The sequence below is a fragment of the Elephas maximus genome, chromosome 3 (assembly GCF_024166365.1).
Source record: "Elephas maximus indicus isolate mEleMax1 chromosome 3, mEleMax1 primary haplotype, whole genome shotgun sequence".
Classification (NCBI taxonomy): domain Eukaryota; kingdom Metazoa; phylum Chordata; class Mammalia; order Proboscidea; family Elephantidae; genus Elephas; species Elephas maximus.
The window spans coordinates 51,368,261-51,392,050 of record NC_064821.1 but is presented as its reverse complement, the minus strand read 5'-3'; the positions used below and the strand labels follow the sequence as shown (position 1 = coordinate 51,392,050).

Below are 23,790 nucleotides of genomic sequence, written 5' to 3'. Positions count from 1 at the left end.
CCGGCTTGCATACAGAAGCCCTGGGTCTGCAACTGACCCAGCTATAGGTCAGTCAGAAACCCTGGTGGTGGAGTGGTTAAGTGTTATGGCTGTTAACCAAAAGGTTGGCAATTTGAATCCACCAGGCGTTCCTTGGAAACTATGTGGCAGTTCCCTCGTGTCCTATGGGGCCGCTATGAGTCAGAATTGACTCGATGGTAACAGGCTTTTTTTTCATAGGTCAGTCACTGCCTCTTGGTGCCTCAGCTTTCACATCTACAGAATGGGCAACCCCGTAACACCCACATTAGAAAGTTGTTGTGAGCACTGAGGGAGTGTGAGTGCTTTGCAAACAGGGAGGATTTCTACGAAAATGGCCTGGTCCCTGTGGTGACTGGGGGGGCTGAGGCAGGGCTGGCCCAGTGTGGCTGCCAGCAGCCCGGCTGCACGGGGCAGTGGCCAGTTTCACCACCCAGCTCTGGCTTGGTGCTGTGATGAAGGCAGTGTGAGTTCGCCCCACATGGCCTTAGCTCCCGTGCTGGGCAGCAGGGCACCTCCCAGTCCAGGCCTGGGAACATAATTAGCTGGAGCCCAGCTGGACCACAGCGTGCTTCTGGGGTCCAAGGACAGCGCCTCATCTGCCTCCCGCTGGACCACTGATGTGCAAGAGTCAGGCCTGGTGCAGGGCTATAGGGAGGCCCCGGTGGGCAGCGGGATCTTGTAACCATTATGGAGGAGCGTGAGGCAGGCGCCCAGCCCCAGGGCCCCCGCCAGAAGCACAGTGCCCAGGGCTTTGAGGAAGGAAGTCCTGGTGCGGGTGAAGGAGCCGGGTGCCATGATGCCAAGCAGGGCGGTGCTGACGGTGAGCGTGTAGAGGATGGAGATGCCTGTGTTGAGTGCCACAATCTTGCCAAATTTGGCAAAGGGGGCGATGATACAGAAGAACAGGGGCACCGTTGCAATGACCGTGGTGAGGGCGCTGGAGACGATGGCCACGCCCACGTGCCGCACAGCCTCCAGTGTCCGCCACTGGCGCTGTGAGGGGGGGTCCTGGGGGCAGATGAGAGCAGAAGCTGGGGGCCCAGAGCCTGGCATACCAGGGGACCCCTCCTCTGCCCAGGACCCTGGGTAAACACACATCTATCAAGGCCAGCCCTGCCCTGATTCCTCCACTAGGTGGGGGGCATGACAGCACCTGCCGCAGAGGGTTAGTGTGAGGGTGAAATGATTCCCACACAACTGCACACAGCGCCCAGAAGGGGCCTGTTCAATGTTGCTATAACAACAAGGATGCTGATGACTTGCATAGTAGGTCCTCATAAATGGGACCCCTGAAGTGATCTGATTTCATTCTTTTGACCGAAAGCAATAAAATGTGTAACTGATTTAAGTTTTACACATTTATGAATGTCTTCACATCAACACAATTCCAAACCAGGAAAAAATAGAAAACCTCGCCAGACCCAGAACTGGTTTTGGCACTGAGTATACTGCACGTCCCCAGAGGAGTCTCTGGGTGGTGCAAACAGTTAAGCACTTGACTACTAGCTGAAACGTTGGCAGTTCAAACCCTCCCAGAGGTGCCTGGGAAGACAGTCCTGGCGATCTGCTTCTGAAAGGTCACAGCCTTGAAAACCCTATGGAGCGGGTCTACTCTGCACACGTGGGGTCTCCATGAGTCAGAATCGGCTCAACGGCAACTAACAACATGTGACTCGGGGTCATGACTAGAGAGCCACGCCTGCACCCCAGGCTGGAGAGAGGGCAGGAGATGTGGGGACATGAAACACAAAGCGCCCTTGGACATCATCTGGTCCAGCTCCCTCAGTGCTCTTATGGGGAGGCTGAGGCGGGCGGGGGAGTGGACCCACTCAAGGTCCCACGGGGTTTCTTTGGCCAAGTGGCCTTAGCACTTGAGTCCCCTGGGGCTTGGGGACCAGCCCTGGGAAATCTCTGGTTGGGAGCGGGTTCTAGGGGTGGCCAGCCTCCTTGGGGGTCCCTGAGCTGCACTGAAGTGAGAGAAGGTCCACTGGGAGGGGTAAGGCAGGCAGGGCGCAGGCAGGGTGCTCACCTCGGCCTGGTGGGGTGGCAAGTTCTCTCCCGCCAGCAGGTAGCCCTCAACCAGATGGACGCAGTAGTCCACGGAGGAGCCAACCAGGATGGACAGGGAGATGGCCTCCACGGCGCCCATCTCCCAGCCGCTCCAGTACATGATGGTCACCACGAGGCAGACGATGCCTGCAGGTAGTGGGGATGGTGGTGGAGGCAGCTTGGCCTGGCCCCACCCACATAGGCCTGGAGAGGTGTGAGTGACTTGAGGGCCCCTGGGGAATGATGAGGTCCAGCATAGAGCCCCCACCTCTGGGGACAGGAGGGGCAAGGAGGGCCAGGACCAGAAAGCCAGGAGCCTGAGGGAGGGGACAGGTGCCCCTGGGCAAAAGCTGCCATCTAGCAATGCCTGGCCACCCTGGGGTAGCACACAGACATGTAGGTGGGACAGTCCTGTGAACGGCTGTCTGAGAGAGGCCGTACTGAGCAGACGGTCTCCTTGCCTGGGGTGGGAGGTCAGGGAAGGGTTTGCTGAGGGGGGAAACTTGGCAGTTAAGGTTCTAGGAACTTGCTGAGCTGAGGTCACCAGTGAGACCCCACCCCACATACCCAAGATGCTCAGGAGCACGGGCAGCAGGAGCAGGATGTGAGTGGTGAACACGGCCACTGCAGCGACACAGATGAGCAAGGAGAGGACCAGGCCGTACAGGGCACTTTGCACCCCTGGAAAGGAGAAGGGGGGTCCTCAGTGGGACTTCAGGGCCTGTAACTCTGCTTTACCTCCTCTCCATTTGAGGGGTTGCACAGATGGCCACAGTCACAACAAGCTGTGTCACTCTGGGCAAGCCACTTGACCTCTCTGAGCCTCCATTTCTTCATCTGTAAAATGGGGATAATAATACTACCTACCACATAGGACTTGAATAGAGTTTAAAGAGAGAACACAGGTGACGCCCTAAAGCACAGGGGCCTGGCACTGAGAAATGGCTCATAAGTGACAGCTGCCATCTGCTCATCACTATTACTCTTCAGGTGGCCAAATTCAAGACCAGGAACGTGTCTGGATGCCCCAGAGTAGGAGGATTCGACTTGAGCCTCCCGATCAGGGTTCCTGTCCCTTGTCATCATGGTGGCTAGGGTCCTTGGCCAAGGCTTAGAAAGCTGCAGGAGTGTGGCTCGGGCAGACCATGGCCTCCGTGTCCTGTACCAGGTCCCCTCCTCACCCATGGACAGACTCTGCATTAGCCCCGCTGCCCTGCCAGGCCCAGGGTGCAGGGGCTGGGACCCACTCGCCTATGATCTCCATGAAGATCTGCTTCCAGTGCTCGCAGGTCTGGAAGCCGTGGCGCAGGGCCGAGTCCTCGGGGAACGTCTGCAGCTGCTGCTGCAGGAAGCTCTCCCAGCGCAGGTAGTCTGAGTAGGTCTGGAAGGAGGACTTGCCCTTGTATGTGGTCTGTGGGGGACACGAGCTGGTGAGAGAGGGTGGGGAGTGGGGTGGTCCTGTGGCTCATCCACCCTTCCAAGGTGATGGCTGGTTTGTACTGCAGCCAACCCAGCCAGCCCTTGGCCACCTGCAAATGGAGAGAACTATGTATTTGGGTGCGATGAATGATCCGTTCCAAGTTACCTCCCACCAACCTCTGCGTGCATGTGATTCTGACAGCAGCAGACTGAGATGTGCCCATGTCTGCTGAGCCACACCTCTGGCCCTTTCCAAAGGAGCTACGATCGGTTCCCAGAACCCCCTGTGCCCGTGTCCCATTCCCTGCACATGCTGTTCCCTCTGCTCGCATCCTTCAAAGCTCATTAGTGTACCATCTCCTCCAGGAAGCCCTCCTTGATGCCCCAAGATGGGCCTCCTCTGGGCTTTCCAAGCCCTCAGTGCTTCCCCAGCACAGCTCTTGCCATATGGAAGGGTGACTGCCCATCTCTGGGTTGGACTGTAAGCCCACAAAGGCAGGGAACGGCCTGTCTTGTTCACAGTACCCTGCCTCAAGGGGGTGTCCAGGGAATGGCAAATGAAAGAAACAGGCACTCACTCCGCTCTGACCTTTTGCATTTATTCTCTCACCCAGGTCTACTCTGTGTGTGGGTGGTGGTGACTTTGGAAGTGGCTCATTGAGGGCTTGTTGGGGAGTCTCTGGGCCCTTCCCGGCTGGTGGTCAGTGTCTTCATTACTTGTGCAGTAAGCAGCACAGATGGTGGGAAGGAAGACAGGGCTGGGGGCCAGAGAGTGAGAGTTGCCTCTCACTTGTATCCTTCTCATTAGTCTTATTCCCCAATGCTTTCACATGCTATCTCATTGCTTCTTCTCATTATTGGCCAGAGGGAAGCCAGAATCTTTAGCCCTATTTTATAAATGAGGAAGCCAGCTGTTATTGACTCCAAGGCGTTGTCCCTGGGTAGTGCAGGCAGTTAATGCACTCAGCTGCTAACTGAAAGGCTGGAGGTTCGAGTCCACCTAGAGGTGCCTCAGAAAAAAGGCCTGGTGATCTACTTCTGGAAAAGCAGCCATCGAAAACCCTATGGGACACAGACCTACTCTGATGCACATGGGGTCTCCATGAGTTGGAATCAGCTTGATGGCAAATGGTTCCTGGTTATAGATGAGCAATTGGAAGCCAGAGGGGCTGAGTGATTTGCTCAAGGACACAGGATCACTAGGATCTCACAAGCTCTAGGACTGAGTTTCCACAAGCAGGCAGGGGGCAGACCTGTCCAGCTCCATAGAGCGAGGGGCCAGGATCAGAGGCCCCACAGACGCCCAGGTCAGGGGCTGGGTGGTGGCACCTCCTTTGGCAGAGCCCAGGGGGTATCCAGAGGTGACGGAGGAGGCAGTGAGGCGTGTAGTGTGGCCAGTTGCCTGGTTTCCAAGGAGCTCTCCTGTCCCCCAGCCACACTGGGGAAGCCAAGCACCGGGTCTGTGGACCAGACTCCAGGCCTCTCATGGTGACAGAAGGCCATGTCCTAGACTTACCGTCCCCCATGCCCACCTGCCCCTAGAGTCCAGAGGCTACAAATGACATGAACTCTGGGCTGGGGGGTGTTACAGATTGAACTGTGTTGCCCAAAACGTGTGTAGTTTTCCTGGCCCTATACCTGTGGATGCAATCCTGTTTGGAAATTGGATTTTTTTGTTATGTTAATGAGGCCATACCAGAGTAGGGTGGGTCCTAAACCTAATCACTTCTGAGTTATAAAAAGAGCAGGTTAGACACAGAGACATGCACAGAGGGAAGACAGATGCCACGTGAAGATCATCTACAGGCCAGGGAACCAAGGAACTCCCAGGGCTACTGACAAGGCAGGAATTGACTCGGCTGAGACCCTGATTTGGACTTTTAGCCTCCAGAACTGTGAGAAAATAAATTCCTGTTCTTTAAGGCCACTTGCTGTAATGGCAGCACTAGATAACTAAGACGGTGGGAGGGATAGGTGTTGGGGAGCTGGGGGGTAGCCTGTGTGGTAGAAAGAGCAAAGCTCTGCAGTCAGACAGACCTGGCCAGCAATCGACACTGACACTCACTAGCCATGATTCTGACCTTGGACAAGTCATATCACCTCTCTGGGCCTCAGTAGCCTCTTCTGAAGAGTAACCCCTCTGATATGGGACTAGGGGGTATCAGAGTGGACCACATGAGGCCCTCACTCCTCACGGTGCCTAGCCTCCAGCTGGGCTGCCTGGGCTCACCGACTCGAAGGCCATGGAGATCCACTGCACGCGGCCCTCCTTGACGCCCACCGCCCCGTGGGACAGCTGCCCTGGGAGCAGGTTGGGCTCAGGAAGCTCCTTGCATTCAGGGTGCAACATCTGCAGGAAGGAGGAGATGCTGTAGCCTGTGGGAGAGGGTTAGAGGGGGTCAGGTGGTGCGTTGGGGCAGAACGACGGGTCCCAGAGGGGAGTGGAGGCCTGGAAGAGCACCCCTTCTCCTTCCGCCCGCACCTGTGACATCTGTGTGTGGGTGTGGGAAGGCACACACCCTTTGATCCCAACCTCTCAAATTTAACAAGTAGTTGTGACCACCGGCAATGTCACTGTGAAACCTGCAAGGCACATTTGTCATTGGGGTGGAAACGATGTTTTGTACCCTTCTCAGGGAGAGCCCCTCCCCCATTTTAGAAAAGCAACTCCTGATTTTGGGATATGTGGGTCCACCCATGAGCGCCACACACATCCCCACCCACACACACCTCTGTGCCATCATGCCTATGCACAGCCCATTCTCACCTGGAAAACCTATGGTGGACATACGCAAGCACAGACATGTGTGCAGAGAGACCCACACACTGGGCACACATGTCCTTTGGGCTGTCCACGCTAGGGCCATGGCCTCCCCCATCCATGCCCCTCCCTTGGGAGCTGAGCCCAGGCCCTGTGCACCTGAGGGCAGGCACTGGGCCCCGCCTGGCTTCACCAGCTCTGTGTTCCCTGAGATGGCCTTGCAGAGGCGACACAGGTACCCAACTTCCTTGAAGAGGTCGAAGCTGCTGTCATAGATGACGCTGCCCTTTCCCAAGGAGACACAAGCCGGAGCGGCCGCTCAGTGAGACTGGGCCTCAGCCTGGACCCGCCTCACACCCCATGCCCGGTTAGACCCTTCAGTAGCTCCTCACTACCACCAACGCCATCATATGGAGACCCTTGGCATGATCCCCCACTCTCCCCCAACTGCATTCTCCCTGCCCCGACTGGCACCTTCTGCTTCCATCACTGCCCACCCTGCACAGGCGCCTCAGCCCCCTCCCCCCCCCGCCCACTGTGCTTCTGCTCACTCGGTTTCTACTCCGATGCCCACGCTGCTCCTCCCACCCATCCAGGTCAGTCCTGTCCTCCAACGTCTCCCTTGTCTCCTCCCACTCCCTCCTCTGGACCATCAGGGCTGAACACCGATCTCTGACTCCACCCTGCTTCCTAATTAGTTCATGTCTGAAATCTCTGGGCAGCCAGCTGGACTCTGCTTCCAAAGGCAGGAGTGACGCCCACCAGTCCTTCCTACCACAAGCTCTGAGCGTGCTAGTCACTGAGGACACAACTCAATCAACTCACTCTGTCTGAAAGCTTGGCCCCGTGTAGGACACAAATAGACATGAAAGGAGGGAGCCCACACAGAGTGGGGGGCACCACAACCAGGGCTGCTGGGCACAGAAGAGGGTGGCCAGCTCTCAGGGCAGAAGGAGGGGTCAGGAGAGGTTTCACACCACTGGTACTTCCCACATCTCTGTTCCAACCCTTAATGTGAAGAGCAGCAGCCTGGGCCCAGAAGTGTACCCAGATTCCTGGCTGACCCTCAGAAGTCAGCCCTGCTCAGTCCTTGAGAGAAACAGGGCCCCCCAGGGACCCACAGGCATTCTGGCTGGGCTGGGTGAGCAGCCAAGGAGCCAGGTGGGGGAGTGAGGAGTCATGCTGGTGGCTCATGGGCTGGTACTTGTTTGCTAGCCTGCTATTTTGGGGCCCTTCCCGCTTCCCCAAGTGGGCCTGTGTACCGGGTCTCCGATGACATGGTTGTCCACCTGCTGGGTACGATTGATGCCAATAATGCCAAAGACCACGAAGACCATGGCCCCTGTATCCACCAGTGGCCGTACAGCAGGCTTCCCACAGCCTGTGTTCACACAGGGGTTGAAGCCGAAGGTGGCTGAGAGGCGGGCCTTGGGGACTGCAGAGAGCGAGACATGGCTGTGAGGGAAGGTGGGGCTCGGGCCCCCCCGGACCCCACTCTAGTGCTCCTCATATGTACCTTTCTCACTGGGCACGTAGAAGAAGCCTCTGGTAGGACCATCAGGGCTAGAGCTGAGCAGGCAGCCAGGAGGTGCTGTGCACACGCGCCCGTGGAAGGGGGGCTTGTGGGACTGGGCAAAGTAGAGCTTCCTGTGGAGGCAAGGGAGGCTGGGACTGAGGCCAGGTAGGCAGAAGGGCTCAGGGGAGGCTGGGACTGAGGCCAGGTAGGTAGAAGGGGTCAGGGGAGGTTAGACACCCATGGATACAAGGGGCTGGGAGGTGCAAGGATATACCTAGGCTCTCCCCGCACAAGGATGTGGTCTCCAGTTGGGGCTGGAGGAAGTACCCACGGCTGGGTGTTTGGAGTGTGGTTCTAGCTCCGCCAAGGTCACTGTATGACCCTGGTCAAGTCCCATCCCCTCTCAGGGTCTCAGTCTCCCCATCTGTGAAATGAGGTGTGGAGGAGGCCAGTAGTTTTCCAAATGTCATCCAGGGAGTGTAAGAGTCCATGGAGGGGCCTTCGAGGCCGCTGCTCAGAAGCCCCCAACCATATCTCAACCTGAACAGTAGGGCGCCTCAAGGTTCTGCTTGAAGAGAGGGTTCCATAGCCAAACAGCTTGCTAACCACTGGACTTGATGCTCCTCAAGGCTCTTCCTAGAACATTCCAAGTTCACCTAGACAGACTGACCCCTGGTCGCTGATGTGTGTGTGTTCTGGGCTCAGGAGAGGGCAGGCAGAGGTAACCCCTGCCTGGCTCCAGGTGTGCCAGGCTGAAAAGGGCCCAGCAAGAGCCATTTTGGCCACCTCTCTGCCCCCAAACTATACCCTTTGGTTCTAAGCTAGGGTTCAGCCTCTCGTGGGTGCTTGATCCCCTTAAGACAGTCCCCTGTCAGAGACCTCATCCCCCACGTGTCACTGGCACGGGGCATGGCACGGTCTCCACCACTAAGGCACCAGGGGTTTCTTTCAGAGCACAAGAGCACATATCGAAACCCGTCATGATATTATTATTGATGTGCTGTCTGTCTTCCTGCTGGACGGCCTGAGGGCAGGAACCACATAGGCCTTTCTCACCCCTGTCTCCCCAGCACTAGCCCAGTGCAGAGCATAAAGTCGGTGGTCAATGTTTGTTAAAGGAACAAAGGATGAGACAGCAAACCCTCGGCTAATATGGTCTGCATGGATAAATGAATGTAGCACCATACTTGGAGCATGGGGGCTGAAACCTGAGAAAAGATGCCCAGCTGGCTTGGAGACGTATGAGGCACAGAACTCCGTCATTCATTCAACAACTACTCTGGGGGCACTTAATTCATGCCAGGTACTAGGCAGGGGCAGAGTATACAGTGGGTAAATACAACAGGCACAGTCCCTCCCCTCATTGGCCCTGTAGTCTAAAGGAGGGGAACATTAAATAAATATCTTCAGAATGAATCATATATTTAGAGTGTAGAGAAGAGCCTTGGAGAGGGCGTGCAGAGTGTATTCATTCATTTATTCAGCAAATATTCACTAAGAGCCTGCTGTATGCGAGATGCTGGTGTGCCAGTCTCGAACAAAACAGCCAAAGGCTCCACTGCAGAATGCCACGTGCTCCCAAGAAAAGACAGTGGTAAACCAGTAGAATCGGTGTGGTTTCAGGGGGTGATGGGGGCCAGAAAAAGCAGCAGGGTGAAGTGTGAAGAGAGACTGGGAGTGGCTATTTCAGATGGGGGAAGGCTCTGGCCAGGGTTGGACTCTCCAAGGAGGTGATGTTTGACCAGGAACCTGAGACTTGAGAAGTTAACCACACGAAGAGCTGGGTAGAGTATTCGAGGCAGAGGGAGCGGCATGTGCAAAGGCCCTATGGTAGAAACATGCTTAGCCTAAGACTGCTGTGGAGAGATCAAAAGGGACGGTGGCAGATGGCGGATGGGGAGCAGATCCTGGGTTTGCCATCTTTGCGAATGTGCCCCACTCCTCAGCTCTGGGCAGAGGAGTATCTGAATAGGTATGCAGAATTGGACAGGGGCCTCTTAAAGGTGCCGCTGGCATCTCTTGTGTGTACGCGTGTGTGTGTGTGTCAGAGAAAGAGAGGAGGGCAAACAAGTGGGCTGAGCTGGTGGACTGGGCTGATTTGCAAGGCTCTTTTACCGGCTGTGCTGCTGTTCCTTAGCGGCCACGTAGAAGCTGAAGTCAAATTTCCAGCCCCGCTTGGCATCGCAGGCCAAGGTCGTCACCATCCACTTGCGGGAGGGGCTCGCCGCCTGGAGCAGCCCTACTGTAGACATACAAGCGGTCAGCTTCTTGGTGAAGTTACCAAAAGGCGCTCTATACACCTAAGCAGTGGATTGACAGAGACAAGACATGTGACTCCGGGGGGCTGCTTTGGCCTGGGCCCAGCCTCAGGCTCCATCCCCTCCTCCTCAGCAGGTCCCTATCCTGTCCCAGCCCACAGGGTGGAGAATAGAGCCCTGGGCAAAGGCTCAGGAGGCCTGGGTTCAAGTCTGAAGATTGGGCAAATCCTTTCCTCTCTCTGATCCTCATTCCCTCCTCCACCAGATGTTTACTGAGCATTGAGTCTGTGCCAGACATTGTGCCAGGTTCCAAGGATACAGGTGTGAACAGTGTGGGCACAGTCACTGCCTCATGGAGCTGACAATCGTGATGGCTTCAGATTCTGTTAAGGCTATGGATCAAATACTTAGGAAGATAAGGCAGGATAAACGGTGGTGGGGAGAAGAACGCAAAGTAGAAGTTGGCCAGGATAGGGCTCCATGAGGATACAAGAAGCAGTCATGCATAAGCTGGAGGGAAATGTTTCTAGGCAGTGGGAACAGCCAATGCAAAGGCTCAGAGTCAGGAAAAGCCTCAGAGATCTCACCTTTCAAAGTGAACAAATGAGGTGGCACATGTAATGTGTAACTGTGACGGGTGTAATGTGTTAAAGAAACACACATGATCTCTGCAAGGGAAAAATCAGAGCCTGGATTTGCCCATGGAGCCTGGGGTGCTGGAGCAGCTGCCAAGAGCAACAATACAACTAATGGCGACCATTTATTGAGCACTTATTATGACCCAAGATGTTATATATTGTACAGGCCTTGTACCACCCAACAGCCTTGGCTGGTAGTTGCCACATCTGCATTTTACAGATGAAGAAACTGAAGTTCAGAGAGACTAGGCGATCTGCCCTGACAGACCATTAATAAATGGCAGTGCTAGGACTTGAACCCAGGTCTGGCTGACTCGGAAGCCCATGCTGCCACAGACCTGGTGGAAGTGGGTGGAGTGGGTCTCATCTGCCTGGAGCAGTTCAATCTGCGCAGACACAGCTCCCCGTCCCCACATGGCCCAGTGCCCACAGTGTTGCCTTGAGACATTCCCTCCCCAGTAGTGGTGGCTCACTTCACGACAGCCTTGGCTCACCTGGAAGGAGGGTACCTCCCCATCCCCGGGGAACACGGTCTGCCAGGGGGCAGGCAAGCTGGCGTTGAAGGAGAACCTGTAGACGGCTGGGTGGCCTTTACTCTTCACCTTGGAGACATACACAGTGCCCAGGGACTCTAGGGAACAAAGGAGGGATGGAGGAGGGGTGGGCAGTCACCTCGATTGGCTCCCCTGTCCTTGGAGCAGCACACCCTCAGGCTGTCCACTGAGGAGCTGAGCCCTGACCTTGGCCTCATCTCCCAGTGCTGGCTTAGACCCTCTCTACTGGACCAGGCATGTGGCAGTGACGGTGGGGGTGGTGGCATGGACAGTGGGAGTGATGATGGTGGTGGAAGTTGTGAAGATGCCCAGTGAGAGGCCAGGGTCGTGGCAGAAGTGCCAGTGACGGGAATGACAATGTGAATGGTGTGGCTGGCGCTGTAACAACAATGGTGGGGACAGAGGTGGTGGCAATGGCCGTGGCTACACACATGCTATGAGGGGAGGGGGCCTAGTTCCCACAGTATACTGTCCCAGCACCAACCCCCGATGGAGACCTCAGCAGGGACAAGCCAGCCTCTGGGGCTCAGGACGCCCCCTCTTTCTGCCTCCCCAGGACACTCAGGATGGGTTTGCCTGCAGGGTGAGTTCAAGGAGCCCCACAGGCCAGGTTGGCGGGCAGAGGGCTATAGAGGACCCCACTGCTGCGGCCCAGGAGAGCCCCTGGGATGGAGGGCTGGAGCCTAAATTCACTTTCCCAGCTCTTCCCTTCCTCACTCACCCAGTAACACAGGCTCTTGTCCTCTGGGGATAATCCAAGAATGAATGTAATCCACCCCCCTATATCATGCCTCATATCCAGCACTAGGGGGTTTCCCGACCCCCAGTCCCACCAGCCCACGCTCCCACTGACCCTGCTGGGCAGCCTCAGGCCGGCTGGCCCAGGAAAGCCCTGAGCCCCGCTTCTTCTTCTCCAGGGATGTCCGGATGTTGTTCTGCAGGCTGTGCGGCTTCTCCTGGAAAAGACCTGCCCCCCACACCATGTCAGGGATGGCAGGGCTTACCTGGGCTGGGCCAGGCTGGCCCTGAACCTGGTAGAAGGAAGGGCAGAGGCTGGGATCTATGACAGCCCCAGGAGCACACCCCCAGGGTCCTCAGCCTTGGGGCGGGGGGCGGGGGGGTGTCAGGAGTCTGAAAGAAACTAGATAGAACTGAAAAAGACATCAAATATTGACTTTACAGACATCTTAAGCCAAAAGAAAGGCACCGTTCAACTCAGCTCGGAGAATTACACTCTAAAGCTTTCCTTACTCACCCTCTCTGTGCCTCACTCTCCCGCTCTGTCAGTAGGCACCTCCCAGAGGGTGGCTGAAGGCCTAAATGAGATATTGTATCTTATGCCCTTAGCAATGTGCCTGGTGCATGAAAAATGCCTCATGAACAGAAGCAGCTGGAAATGGAACGTTATCAGTGAGCAGGGATGAGGAAGGACAGTCCTGCTTTGCCCCAAGCATTGTGGATTAGTTGTTTGGTTTTTTTTTAATGACAGAAATTTTACAGCTTCAAGTTTTTAATCCTCATAACAGAGTAGAACTGCCCCATAGAGTTTCCAAGGAGCAGCTGGTAGATTAGAACTGCTGAATCTTTTGGTTAGCAGATATAGCTCTTAACCACTACACCACCAGGGTTTCCTATAACAATCCTAGGAGGTTGCAACTATTAATCCCATTTAAAAGAGGAGAAAACAGAAGTTCAGAGAAGTGACTTATGCAAGATCACACAGCTTGGAATGAGAGGCAGTGTCCACATTAGGATCTGGTCTTATCTGCTCCTAAAACCAAAGCTCTTTCTACTATGGCCCATCCATCAAGTCAGTTTGGACTCCTGGAGGCTCCCATGTGTTTCAGAGTAGAAGTGCCCCATGGGGTTATTCAGTGGCTGTGACCTTATGAAAGCAGATCTTCTGCCTGTGATATGAGGGGGTCCCTTTAAGAGGGACGTTAGGGGCTGGGGTGGGACTTTGGCTAGGGGTCTGGCTCTCCTCCAGACATGGTCCAGGCACCTTGGGACCATCCTAGCGTTTATTCATCTGTGAAATGGGAGCAATGTGGTTTCCTGCCTCCAGGCCCTGAGGGATGTGAGAGGCCACAAGCAATAGAGATATGGGTATAATTCATCCACCAGGCAGGCAGGGAGAGGAGCTGGGTGACGATAAGGAGCTGGGGACGTGGCCAGGGCTGGCTCCAATTTAGGAGAGGCTTGTCGGGCTCCTCTCTCTGCCACAGGCGATTATCATGCATTTGGCTAATGCCAGGTTAATCTGAACACCGCCCTAATTAAGTGAAGGCAATTACAGCAGTCAGCAGAGCTTCTCCTGGGACCTGGAAGCACTCACCCAAGCACCTCCTCATCTGGTTTTTAAACACCCCGGCAAAGCTGTGTGACCTTGGGTCAACTTCCTCGCCTCCTACCCAACCTCAGTCTCCTCTTGGTAAAAGGAGGGTCTGGACCAGACTATCTCTAAGGCAAGGAGGCTTCTTTCATTCACCGCCTTTGCTCATCCCCACCTCCTACGCTTGTCACCAAGTCCTACGGATCTCACCTCTAAAAATTTCTTGACTCCACCCACAACAGCACCCTGGCCCCAACTCCCACCACCACCTCTCACCTAGACGATTGCACCACCCTCCTACACCACCTCGCACCTAGGCGATTGCACCAGCCTCCTACACCACCTCTCACCCAGACGATTGCACCAGTCTCCTACACCACCTCTCACCTAGACGATTGCACCAGTCTCCTACACCACCTCTCACCCAGACGATTGCACCAGTCTCCTACACCACCTCACCTAGACGATTGCACCAGTCTCCTACACCAACTCTCACCTAGGCGATTGCACCAGTCTCCTACACCACCTCTCACCTAGACGATTGCACCAGTCTCCTACCTGGTCTCCCTGCCATCTTCCACCTCTACCCAGCAGCTAGGGGACCAGATCGTGGCTCTTCTCAGCTTAAATCCTCCACTGGCTTCCAATGACCTTGGCCCACCAGGCCCGGACCCAGCTCACCCAGCCCCAGCCCACCTGGTCAGCCTCACCATCTGCAACAACCCCTTTTCTAACTCAGCTCTGGTCTGCCAAGGCCCCTTCCTTTCTCTCCTTCCCAGCAGCCTGGCTAACTCCTTTCTATTCTTCTAGACTTGACTTAGATGTTACCGCCTCCAGGAAGCATTCCATGGTGTTGTGCTACCAAGGCTCCCTGTTCTATTACACTGGCCTGTTCCTACCACTGGGACGTGACTTCCCTGAGCTCAGGAAGCCTGCCTCTCCTGTCCACTGCAGTCTTCCCAGAGCCAGCACACAGTAAACCAGAAACCAAACCCATTGCTATCAAGTCGGTTCTGACTCATAGCAACCGCACACGTTATAGAACAGAACTTCTCCATAGGGTTTTCTTGGCTGTAATCTTAATGGAAGCAGATCACCAGGCCTTTGTTCTGCAGTACTTCTGGATGGGTTTAAACCACCAACCTTTATGTTAGTAGTCGAGTACAGACAATTTGTGCCACCTACCCCAATAAGTATCTGTTCAACGAACTGTGGAAGTGCTGAGGCTCAGCGTGAAGTGATTTGTTGAAGTCATGCAGCAGTGGTGAGCCCAGGCCTTGCATTGCCCAGGCCAATCGTCCTTGAGACCTGGACTCCAAAGGGCGCAGGGACCCACCGGGGACACCGGGCTGGGAATCCTCACCTGAGCAGGTGATACAGGAGATGCCATCTGCACTTAGGTTGTACTTGAGGTCCAGAAGCACCTGGATGTTGGTGTCGGGCCGGAAGAGTAGGGGGGCCCGGCTGGCGGGGCGGAGCCGGCTGGCGAACACGAGGGACAGGATGAGGACGGAGACAAAGAGGCCTGTAAGGAAAGGTCATGCAGTGGGCAGGCTGGGGCCTTGGCAGCATGCTTACAGCCTGCGCTCCCAGAAGCCCTGGGAAAGAGCTGCTCCTTTTATGGGGGGAAAGAGGTGTCACAAGAGAGTGAGCAAAAGCCTGGCATGTCAGCCGGGGGATGGAGCTTGTTAGAGATGGACCTCCAGGGATAGTTAGCTGTTATATAATGATGTCACTATAAACTTTAAGCTAATACTTCTGCACAAGAACCACCCACCATCTTACTGTTGTTAGCTGCCACCAAGTCAGCCCCCAACTGATGATGACCCTCTGTATAATGGGCTTGAACTGTTGTGATCCATAGGGTTCTCACTGGCTGACTTTCTGAAGTAGATCGCCAAGCCTTTCTTCCTAATCTAGCTTAGCCTGGAAGCTCTGCTGAAGCCTGTTCAGCATCATAGCAATATGCAAACCTGCGCTGACAGAGGCGTGGTGGCTAGGCATGGGGTGCACTGGTTGGGAATCAAACCTATGTCTCCCGCATGGAAGACAAAAATTCTACCAGTGAACCAGCACTGTCCTCCCTCTCCTACCACCTTAGGGCCTTTTATTAAGAGCTGCCACAATTACTTGATCCTTACACAACCCTTAAATATTGTTGCTGCTGCCGCTGCTGCTAACACTTAACATTTGATGAGCACTTACTTTGTGTCACACACTTGGCTGAGTTCTTTACATACATTAGCTTGTTGAATCCTTACAACTGCCTTACTAGAAAAAAAAAAATTTTTTTTTTTTTTTTTTACTAGAAAGATACTATTATTCTCCCTAATTTGCAGAATAGGAAACTGAGGCTTGGAGTGACTGATATCGCCAAGATCGCACAGCTAGTATGTGGCAGAATTGGGATTCAACCCAGCTGAGCTGCCCAGCATGACGACTGGCACATAGGAGGTACTCAATAAGCAGCACCTATTGCAGGGCCAGCTTCACTCTACACAGGAAGAAGGTGAGGCTCAGGGGGTGAGGTTCTGGCCCAGGTCTCTGACTTCTAGCTCATCTGCAGGAAAGGGTGAATCACTGGTGGGTGGGCGGGGTATGTGTCAGACTATAAGCTTTAAGCTAACGCCCCTGGACAAGGACCACCCACATTTTGTTGTTAGCTGCCATTGAATTGGCCCCCATGCACAACAGGATTGGGCTGCTGTGATCCACAGGATTTTCACTGGCTGATTTTCAGAAGTAGACCGCCAAGTCCCACAGCTGAGTAATGGCCTGCCCTTTGGGGGAGGCTGTCCCCCACTCCTCAGGCCCTGGGTGGGGTTAAAGGACAGTGGGGTGGAGCACCCACTCACCCACGATCACCCAGCGGCTCTTGACAGCCGACCACAGTACCCAGTGGTGCAGCAGCTCCTGCAGCTGGGCGATGAGCTGGCCCCGGCTGCCTCTGTCAGGGCCCGGCTGCAGGCCCTCAGGGGGCACAGACACCAGGGACACATCTCCCAGCTCCAGCGACACTGCCAGGACAGAACGGGGGCCCGTCAGAGGCCTGTCCAGACCTGAGTCAAAGCCCCCTTGGCCCCCCACCCTCCAAAACAGTCCCAGCTCTCACCTGGCTCCTCCTCCACATTCAGCAAAGGGATGTCATCATCTAGGTAGGGGATGGGGCCCTGGGTGGGGCTGCCCCCTGCCCGCTCAGGAGTGGCAAACACGTCCCTGGGAAAGTGCAGGGAGCTCTTGCGACTGCAGCTCTGGTGGCAGCTAGGGAGAGAGTCAGGGAGGGGTGAGCCCAGAGGGTCCTGGGAGGGTGGGGCCAGGCCCCTGCCATCACACTGCTGTGCACAGGCTCAGAGCCACCTCCATCCCACACAGGTGAGTCACCATACACTCCTGGGAGCCTGCCAACTAATTTCCCTCCAAAGCCATCCACCCAGAGCCCTCGGGTGCCATTCTTCCTCTGGGGAGACAAATAGTGGCAGCAGCCATTAGCCAGGGAAAGAGGATGACAACACACAGTGGGCCACCCACTGAGGAGGTGCCCAAAGCAGGGGAGTCACTCCTCTGCTGTCATGTGGCCCAGGGAATACTCTGGGGAGCTGGAGGAGGGGGAAGCAGGGCCAGGCTGAGGCCCTGGCTGGGGCAACTGTGAGGAGGTGTTACTGATATTCCGGGAGAGAAGGACTGGCCCCTCTGCCGACTTGCCCCAGCTCACCTGGCCTGACAGGAGCTCTCCAGCGGTGCCATGTAAAGGCTCCAGATGCCCAGGGCAGCAGGCATGGTGAAGAGCACAGCCAGCCAGCAGCAGGACACGATGAGAGACATGAACAGGCCAAAGTCATGGACGGCCGGGATCTGGGACCAAGAGGTGGGGGGGGGGGGGACTGGTCAGGCCCAGACCACTCCCAGAATGAGGTAGGATGAAGAGGCCCAGGATGCCAGCCACTGGCCTAGGGAGGACACCAGAGGCCAATGGCTGGTGCCAGGTGGGAAAGCAGTGGAGGAAGGGTCCCCAACTCTAGAGAGGAGGCTCTTGCCTGTGCTGCAGCCCACTACCTGGAACCACGCCTGGCAAAGGGGAAGTGCTTGATAGAGGAAGAAACAGCCCCTCAGACCAGGCCAGGTGTGGGTGAAAGGGAAGGAAGATGAGGACCGAAGCAGGGAGCCCAGGGCCCACGAGCAATGAGCGCACGCGAAGGTGTCACAGGGACCTGCACAAGGATGTGCTGGTGAGGAGAAATCCGTGACCAATAAACAACCTTCCCTGTTTGTGAGCCATATTCACAGTCGTCATCATCACCTATTTCAGTTCCTGATGAATCCACACACGAGGAAAACGAGGCTCAGAGAGGTTATACAACTTGTCCAAAGTCACACAGCCAGTATGTGGCAGAGCTGGGATTTGACCCCAGCTCTGCCTGCTTTCAAATCCTGTGCTCCTTCTAGGCCACCTGGATGTGGTTCTCCAGAAAGCCCTGGATAATCCCAAAGCATCTAGTGGTTTCTATTTGTGAGGCATAGTGTGGGACACTTCAGCCAAGTCATAATACCAAAGACTTGGCCAGACTCACCACCTTTCAGGTGCTGTCAGCACGAAAAATCCAGCCCAAATCTAATGCCCTCTTCTGAGCCCAACTCAGAGGCTGAGGGAGCACTGGGGCCAATGAGAGGAAGGTCAGGGTGAGAGGCTATGATTTAGCATAAGACAGGAGGTGAAAAGAGCTCCAGACCACGGGTTGGGAGACCTGGTCAGGCTAACCACTTACCAGCTGTGTGACCCTGAAGAAGTCATTTTACCTCTCTGGGCCTCAGTTTCTATATTAGGAAAATAGGAATGGTACTTGTACCTTTGTCATAGGTATGTTGTGATGATTAAATGTGAATGAGCTTTGAAAACTTTTAACCTTCAGGGTGGAAGTTGTATTACTATTAATGAGCATCAATAATAAATGGTATTTGTATTATTATATTTTCCTACTTGTCAAGTTCTGCTAACGAGTAATTAATAACAAAAATGGACTCTACGGACATAGCAAGTACTTTGAAGCAAAGGCTGCTTGGTGCAAGAGAAGGGACCAGGGTGGGCAGAGAAGAAACCAGGGCCCAGGTATGTATGGGGGCGGGCGGCTAGGACAGGATGCGAGGGTGGGTCTCCCACCTGGGAGAAGATGTTAGCTGCATAGGCAGCGGCCGTGGTCAGGGAGGTGAAGAAGGTAGCCTTGCCAGCCGTCTGAATGGTGTGGATCATTCGCAGCTGCGGGTCTTCCAGGTGGGTGGCCTGGCGGTAGGTGTTGATGAACACAAAGACGTCGTCCACACCTATAGGAGGGAGTTCGGGGCCAGCGGGGCAGGCTCAGGATTGTGCTGCTGCTTCCACAGATGGGGCTGACCTGGGCCTAGACCAACCCTGAGTGGCTCCCTAGGAGGCCAGCAGGAACAGTCCAGCTTCCTGGCTTAGAGTTCAGACAGACTCATTCCACTTTGGGCCAACCCCCAGGAGTCTAAGCCCCACCTACCACGCTCCTTGGCCCTACCCCCAGAACTAGGCCCCTTCTTCTAAATCTCAGCCTCCTTCCCATCCTTCTAAGACCTTTTCCACCATTCCTAACCTCTACTCAGCAAATTCCTGCTCCTCCCACCCCCTGGGGGCTCCACCCACCACATGCCAAGGATCCTTCTGCTGCTCATACTCTAACCCCCACACTTCAATGCTCTGAGGCCTCAGAGGGGACTTTTTGGAGCTCCCATGGAAACTAGGATTTGCCTCCAAGAAAAGGCCCTCTTTGGGGGAAGGGTCAGGGTTCCCAAGGGGGAGGCCCATTACCATGGCAACAGAGGCAACTCACCAATGCCCACTATCACGAAAGCAGCCACCCCGTTGAGGATACCCAGGTACTGGATGCCAAAGACCACATGGTACAGGAAGAGTGCCACCAGGCAGCTAAGGCCAATGCTGGCAATCCCAAAGAAGGACAGGAACACTGGGTAGGGCAAGAGGCACAAGGGGATAAAATTGGGAGGGCTCTAGTGGGACAGAAATCCTCTTTAGTGTCCTTGACCTTGGCTGGGTCCTGCCTCACCCCACAAAGTTACCTTTCACCACCCTGTCTGTCCCCAGCACAGGCAATAGGCCAATTCGCAGCTCTCCATGTCCAAAGAAGGGGCGGGGGAAGAGGCCTGAGAGGCAGATAAAGTCATCTCTGAACTCCCAGACTAAGTTGCTCATGGGACCTTATTTTTGCAGAACTTAGCTCACGTGCTAGTACATAATTATAAACATTATATGTTTACTGTCTGTTACCCCAGTTAGACTAGAGGTTCCACAAGGGCGGGAACTATTTACCATGTGCATCACTGGATCGCTGGCCCCTTGTGGCATCTGGCTATTAGTTGGTGTCCAATAAATATTTGTTACATGGATGAATTGATATCTTTTCCACTTTAAAAGGTATTACTATCTCTTGTTCACCTGAGCAATTCAGAAAGCCTACTCTACAGAGCAATAAGCAGCATCTAGTGGTGGTGGCAAAGGATGCTTGGCAGTAAACTGTGGAACAAAAGGGCAGCAGACTTGAGGATGTAAAACAGGCTAAATAATGATCCACAATACCCCAGACTCCCCAAAACAAGGTTATCAGCAGGAAAAATTTTCAAAAGTCAAAATGCTAAACTATGTGAGGTCCTGGGGGGTGGGGCCATCGAGTATGGCCCAACCTGCCTCTGGACCTTAGTCTACCTGCCTGAGGTTGGAAGATGATTTTTTAGTCCCGTCTTCCCTTCCCTCATCTTCTGACATAATGGTGTCAAGACTATTTCTGGCATTCTTGTGGAGGAAGGCCAGACATGAGCAAACCGGGAGGAGAGAAGGGTACTGACTCTAGGTCAGGTCTTCAGAGAAACTGTACCTGAGCAAGAGGTGAGAATGTAGACAAGGGCGGCGATGCAACTGCTGCTGATGAAGGCCAGGAGCATGTCATTGTTGAAGGTTCTGCGCACCTCATAATCAAAGAGGTCTGTTCCCCCATATAGAACCTGGACTTTGCTGGGGAAAGGAGGATATGGGGAGAGGAGAGATGGGAAGGTGATTAGAGATGGCTGTTAACACACAGAGGAGGACCAGGGTCTATCCACCTCACCAGTGATTCTTTACAGTAAAATCACCTGGGGGCTTTCAAAAATCCTGATGTCCAGGCCAAATACCCTAGACCAATTAAATTAGCATTTCTAAAGTGAGGCCAAATCATCAGAGTTTTAAAAAAAATCTCTCAGGTGATTCACCTTAAATCTCTTGGGTATATGATCAAGGTTGAGAACCACTGCTCTAGGCTGATTCAATTAGAATCATATTCTATGGTATCTCCCAATTCTCGATTATCTACAGTCTATTTCTAATATAAAAATTGGCTTCCAGACTTTTAGCTTTACACTGCTATTTGGTTTGCACTTAACAGGAGTTAGTTTTAATAAGAAAAAAAAATCCAGGTTGGTCAGAGTGGGGTTTAAAATACAAACAGGAGTGATATCTGCCTCTGGCCAAGATGGAGTAACAAGAGCTAGGTTCACCCTTCCATGGAAACGAACATAAAATGAGAAAATATTTGAAACAAGACACTGGACATCAAAAAACAAAGCAGAGTGATTCCCAAGGATCCTACAACTACTCCATCTTACTGCTTCAGAAGTTTCCAGGTGTCAGTGCAGCCTAATACATGTATTACTGGACTCTCAAAAAGAGGGGTTTACAGAAAAATATTTGAGGAAATAATGGCTGAAAAATTTCCAAGCTTGATGAAAATGATAAATTCATTGATCCAAGAAGCTTGAGCAATGGAATTCAAGCAGGAAAAAAAAAAAAAAAAAAAACAAATAAAACTACAATAATGCACTTCACGATCAAATTGCTTGAAACCAATGATCAAGAGAAAATCTTAAAAGTAGTCTGGGAAAAAAAGACTCATTACACACAGATTAACAAAGATAAGGATGACAGCAGACTTCTTGTCAGAAACAATGCAAATCAGAAGACAATGAAGCAACATCTTTAAGATAAAAACCCACTGTTGTTGAGCCAATTCTGACTCATAGCAACCCAACAGAACAGAATAGAACTGCCCCATAGAGTTTCCAAGCAGTGCCTGGTGGATTCAAACTGCTGACTTTTTGGTGAGCAGCTGTAGCTCTTAATCACTACGCCACCAGGGTTTCCTCTTTAAGATAATAAAAGAAAAAAAAATTGTTAACTCAGAATTCTGGCAAAAATATTTTTCAAACACAAAGGTGAAATAAACACTTTCTCAGACATACACCAGTTGAAAGAATTCATCTCCAGTTACACCTACACTACAAGAGATGTTAAAGGAAGTCCTTCAGGCAGAAGGAAAATGATAACATGGAAATATGAATATACATAAAGGAACAAAAAGCACTGGAAATGGTAATGACATGAATACATGTGTAAAGCTTTTTTCTTGGTTTTTAAATCTCTTTAAAATATAATGGACCATTTAAACAAAAATAATAACAATGTATTGTGAGGTTTATAACACATATAAAAGTAAAATATAGGACAACAATAGCATAAAGGCCAGAAGGGAAGAAATGAGAGTATACTGTTTTGTGATTCTTATACTATGCATGAAGTGGCATAACATCACTTGAAGGTACACTAGTAATTTAAAGATATATACTATAAACCCTAAAAAAAAACAACCACTAAAATAACAAAACAAAGAGTAATAGCTAAAAGCCAACAAAGGACGTAAAGTGGAACAATGAAAAAATAATCAATTAGTCCCAGAGAGGGGGAAAAAAGAGGAAAAGGGGAACAAAGAATATACGGTACAAATAGAAAACAAATAAGAAGACAGACCTAAGCCTAACCATATTAATAATCACATTAAATGTAAATGGTTTAAATACCCCAATTGAAAGGCAGACACTGTCAGATTAGATAAGAGAACAATACCCACCTACCTACAAGAAACCCACTTTAAATATAAAGACACAAGTAGGTTAAGAGCAAAACGATGGAAAAAGATATAGTGATTACCAAGGGGGAATGAGGGAAATTCTGGGTGAAGGTCTTGATTGTGGTGAAGGTTTCGCAGGTGTATACATACGTCAAAACTAATCAAACTGTAAACTTTAAGTATGTCTGGTTTATTATATGCAATTATACCTCAATAAAGCTGTTAAAAAAAAATACAAACAGAACATTTAAAAGCCAGGTAGACAGAATTTTGGATTATCTACTTTTTGGATTAAATAGGCTAATTGCTTTTTAAATTAAAGTAGAAAATTGAAAGTTCGATAACTCATTTATTCATTCATTCACTCATTTATACTGCATTTATAGAGTGACCTGTAGGTGCCAGGTACTATCCTAGTTGCTGGCTATAAAAAAAAACCACATACCAAACCTTTTACTCCTGAGTAAAAAGGAATAACTCATGGCAAACCAATGTTCCTACCTAGAACTGCTAACAAAGCCAGATAAAATTCAGAAATCATGTGTTTGAAGATAGCAGAGAGTTGCTGAGGCAATGAGGACCAGAGGACTAAGACTCTAAAAGGGGAAGAACCTTGGTAAGGTAATGTCGTGGATTGAATTGTGTCCCCTCAAAATATGTATCGACTTGGTTAGGCCATGATTACCAGTATTGTGTAGTTGTCCTTCATTTTGTGATTGTAATTTTATGTTAAAGAGGATTAGGGTGGGATTGTAATAACCTTACTCAGGTCACATCCCTGATCCAATGTAAAGGGAGTTTCCCTGGGGCGTGGCCTGCACCATCTTTTATCTCTCAAGAGATAAAAAGGAAAGGGAAGCGAGCAGAGAGAGGGGACCTCATACCACCAAGAAAGCAACACCAGAAGCAGAGTGTGTGGACCTGGGGTTCCTGTGTGGAGATGATCCTAGACCAAGATCGATGAAAAGGACCCTCCTCCAGAGCCAACAGAAAAAGCCTTCCCCTGGAGCTGACGCCCTGCATTTGGACTTGTAACCTACTAGACTGTGAGAAAATAAATTTCTCTTTGTTAAAGCCGTCCATGTGTGGTATCTCTGTTATAGCAGCACTAGATGACTAAGACAGAATTTGGTACTAAGAGTAGGGTGCTGCTCTAACATACACCTAAAATGTGGAAGTGGTTTTGAAACTGTGAATGGATAGAGGAGCGGCAGTGGCAGAGGACCAGCAGCAGCAAAACCAGGAGACCAGTGCTAGACAGTGCTGGAGCTGACCC

At 52.5% G+C, this 23,790-nt stretch overlaps 1 protein-coding gene across 1 annotated transcript in view; it reads right to left on the bottom strand.

Moving 5' to 3' along the window:
* Window positions 1-592: 592 nt before the first annotated feature.
* DISP3 (dispatched RND transporter family member 3) overlaps window positions 593-23,790 on the bottom strand; it is a 59,410-nt gene continuing 36,212 nt past the window's right edge. Inside the window, exons 4-21 of the mRNA XM_049875874.1 lie at window positions 20,451-20,587; window positions 19,392-19,526; window positions 18,704-18,864; window positions 17,261-17,400; window positions 16,661-16,809; window positions 16,404-16,565; window positions 14,912-15,073; window positions 12,070-12,183; window positions 11,157-11,293; window positions 9,882-10,066; window positions 7,767-7,897; window positions 7,513-7,685; window positions 6,410-6,536; window positions 5,720-5,865; window positions 3,322-3,481; window positions 2,638-2,751; window positions 2,051-2,217; window positions 593-1,029 (exon numbers count right to left, since the gene is read on the bottom strand). Coding sequence (XP_049731831.1) covers window positions 667-1,029; window positions 2,051-2,217; window positions 2,638-2,751; window positions 3,322-3,481; window positions 5,720-5,865; window positions 6,410-6,536; window positions 7,513-7,685; window positions 7,767-7,897; window positions 9,882-10,066; window positions 11,157-11,293; window positions 12,070-12,183; window positions 14,912-15,073; window positions 16,404-16,565; window positions 16,661-16,809; window positions 17,261-17,400; window positions 18,704-18,864; window positions 19,392-19,526; window positions 20,451-20,587 — 2,863 coding nt within the window. The 3' untranslated portion in view covers window positions 593-666. The remainder of the gene's footprint in view (window positions 1,030-2,050; window positions 2,218-2,637; window positions 2,752-3,321; window positions 3,482-5,719; window positions 5,866-6,409; window positions 6,537-7,512; window positions 7,686-7,766; window positions 7,898-9,881; window positions 10,067-11,156; window positions 11,294-12,069; window positions 12,184-14,911; window positions 15,074-16,403; window positions 16,566-16,660; window positions 16,810-17,260; window positions 17,401-18,703; window positions 18,865-19,391; window positions 19,527-20,450; window positions 20,588-23,790) is intronic.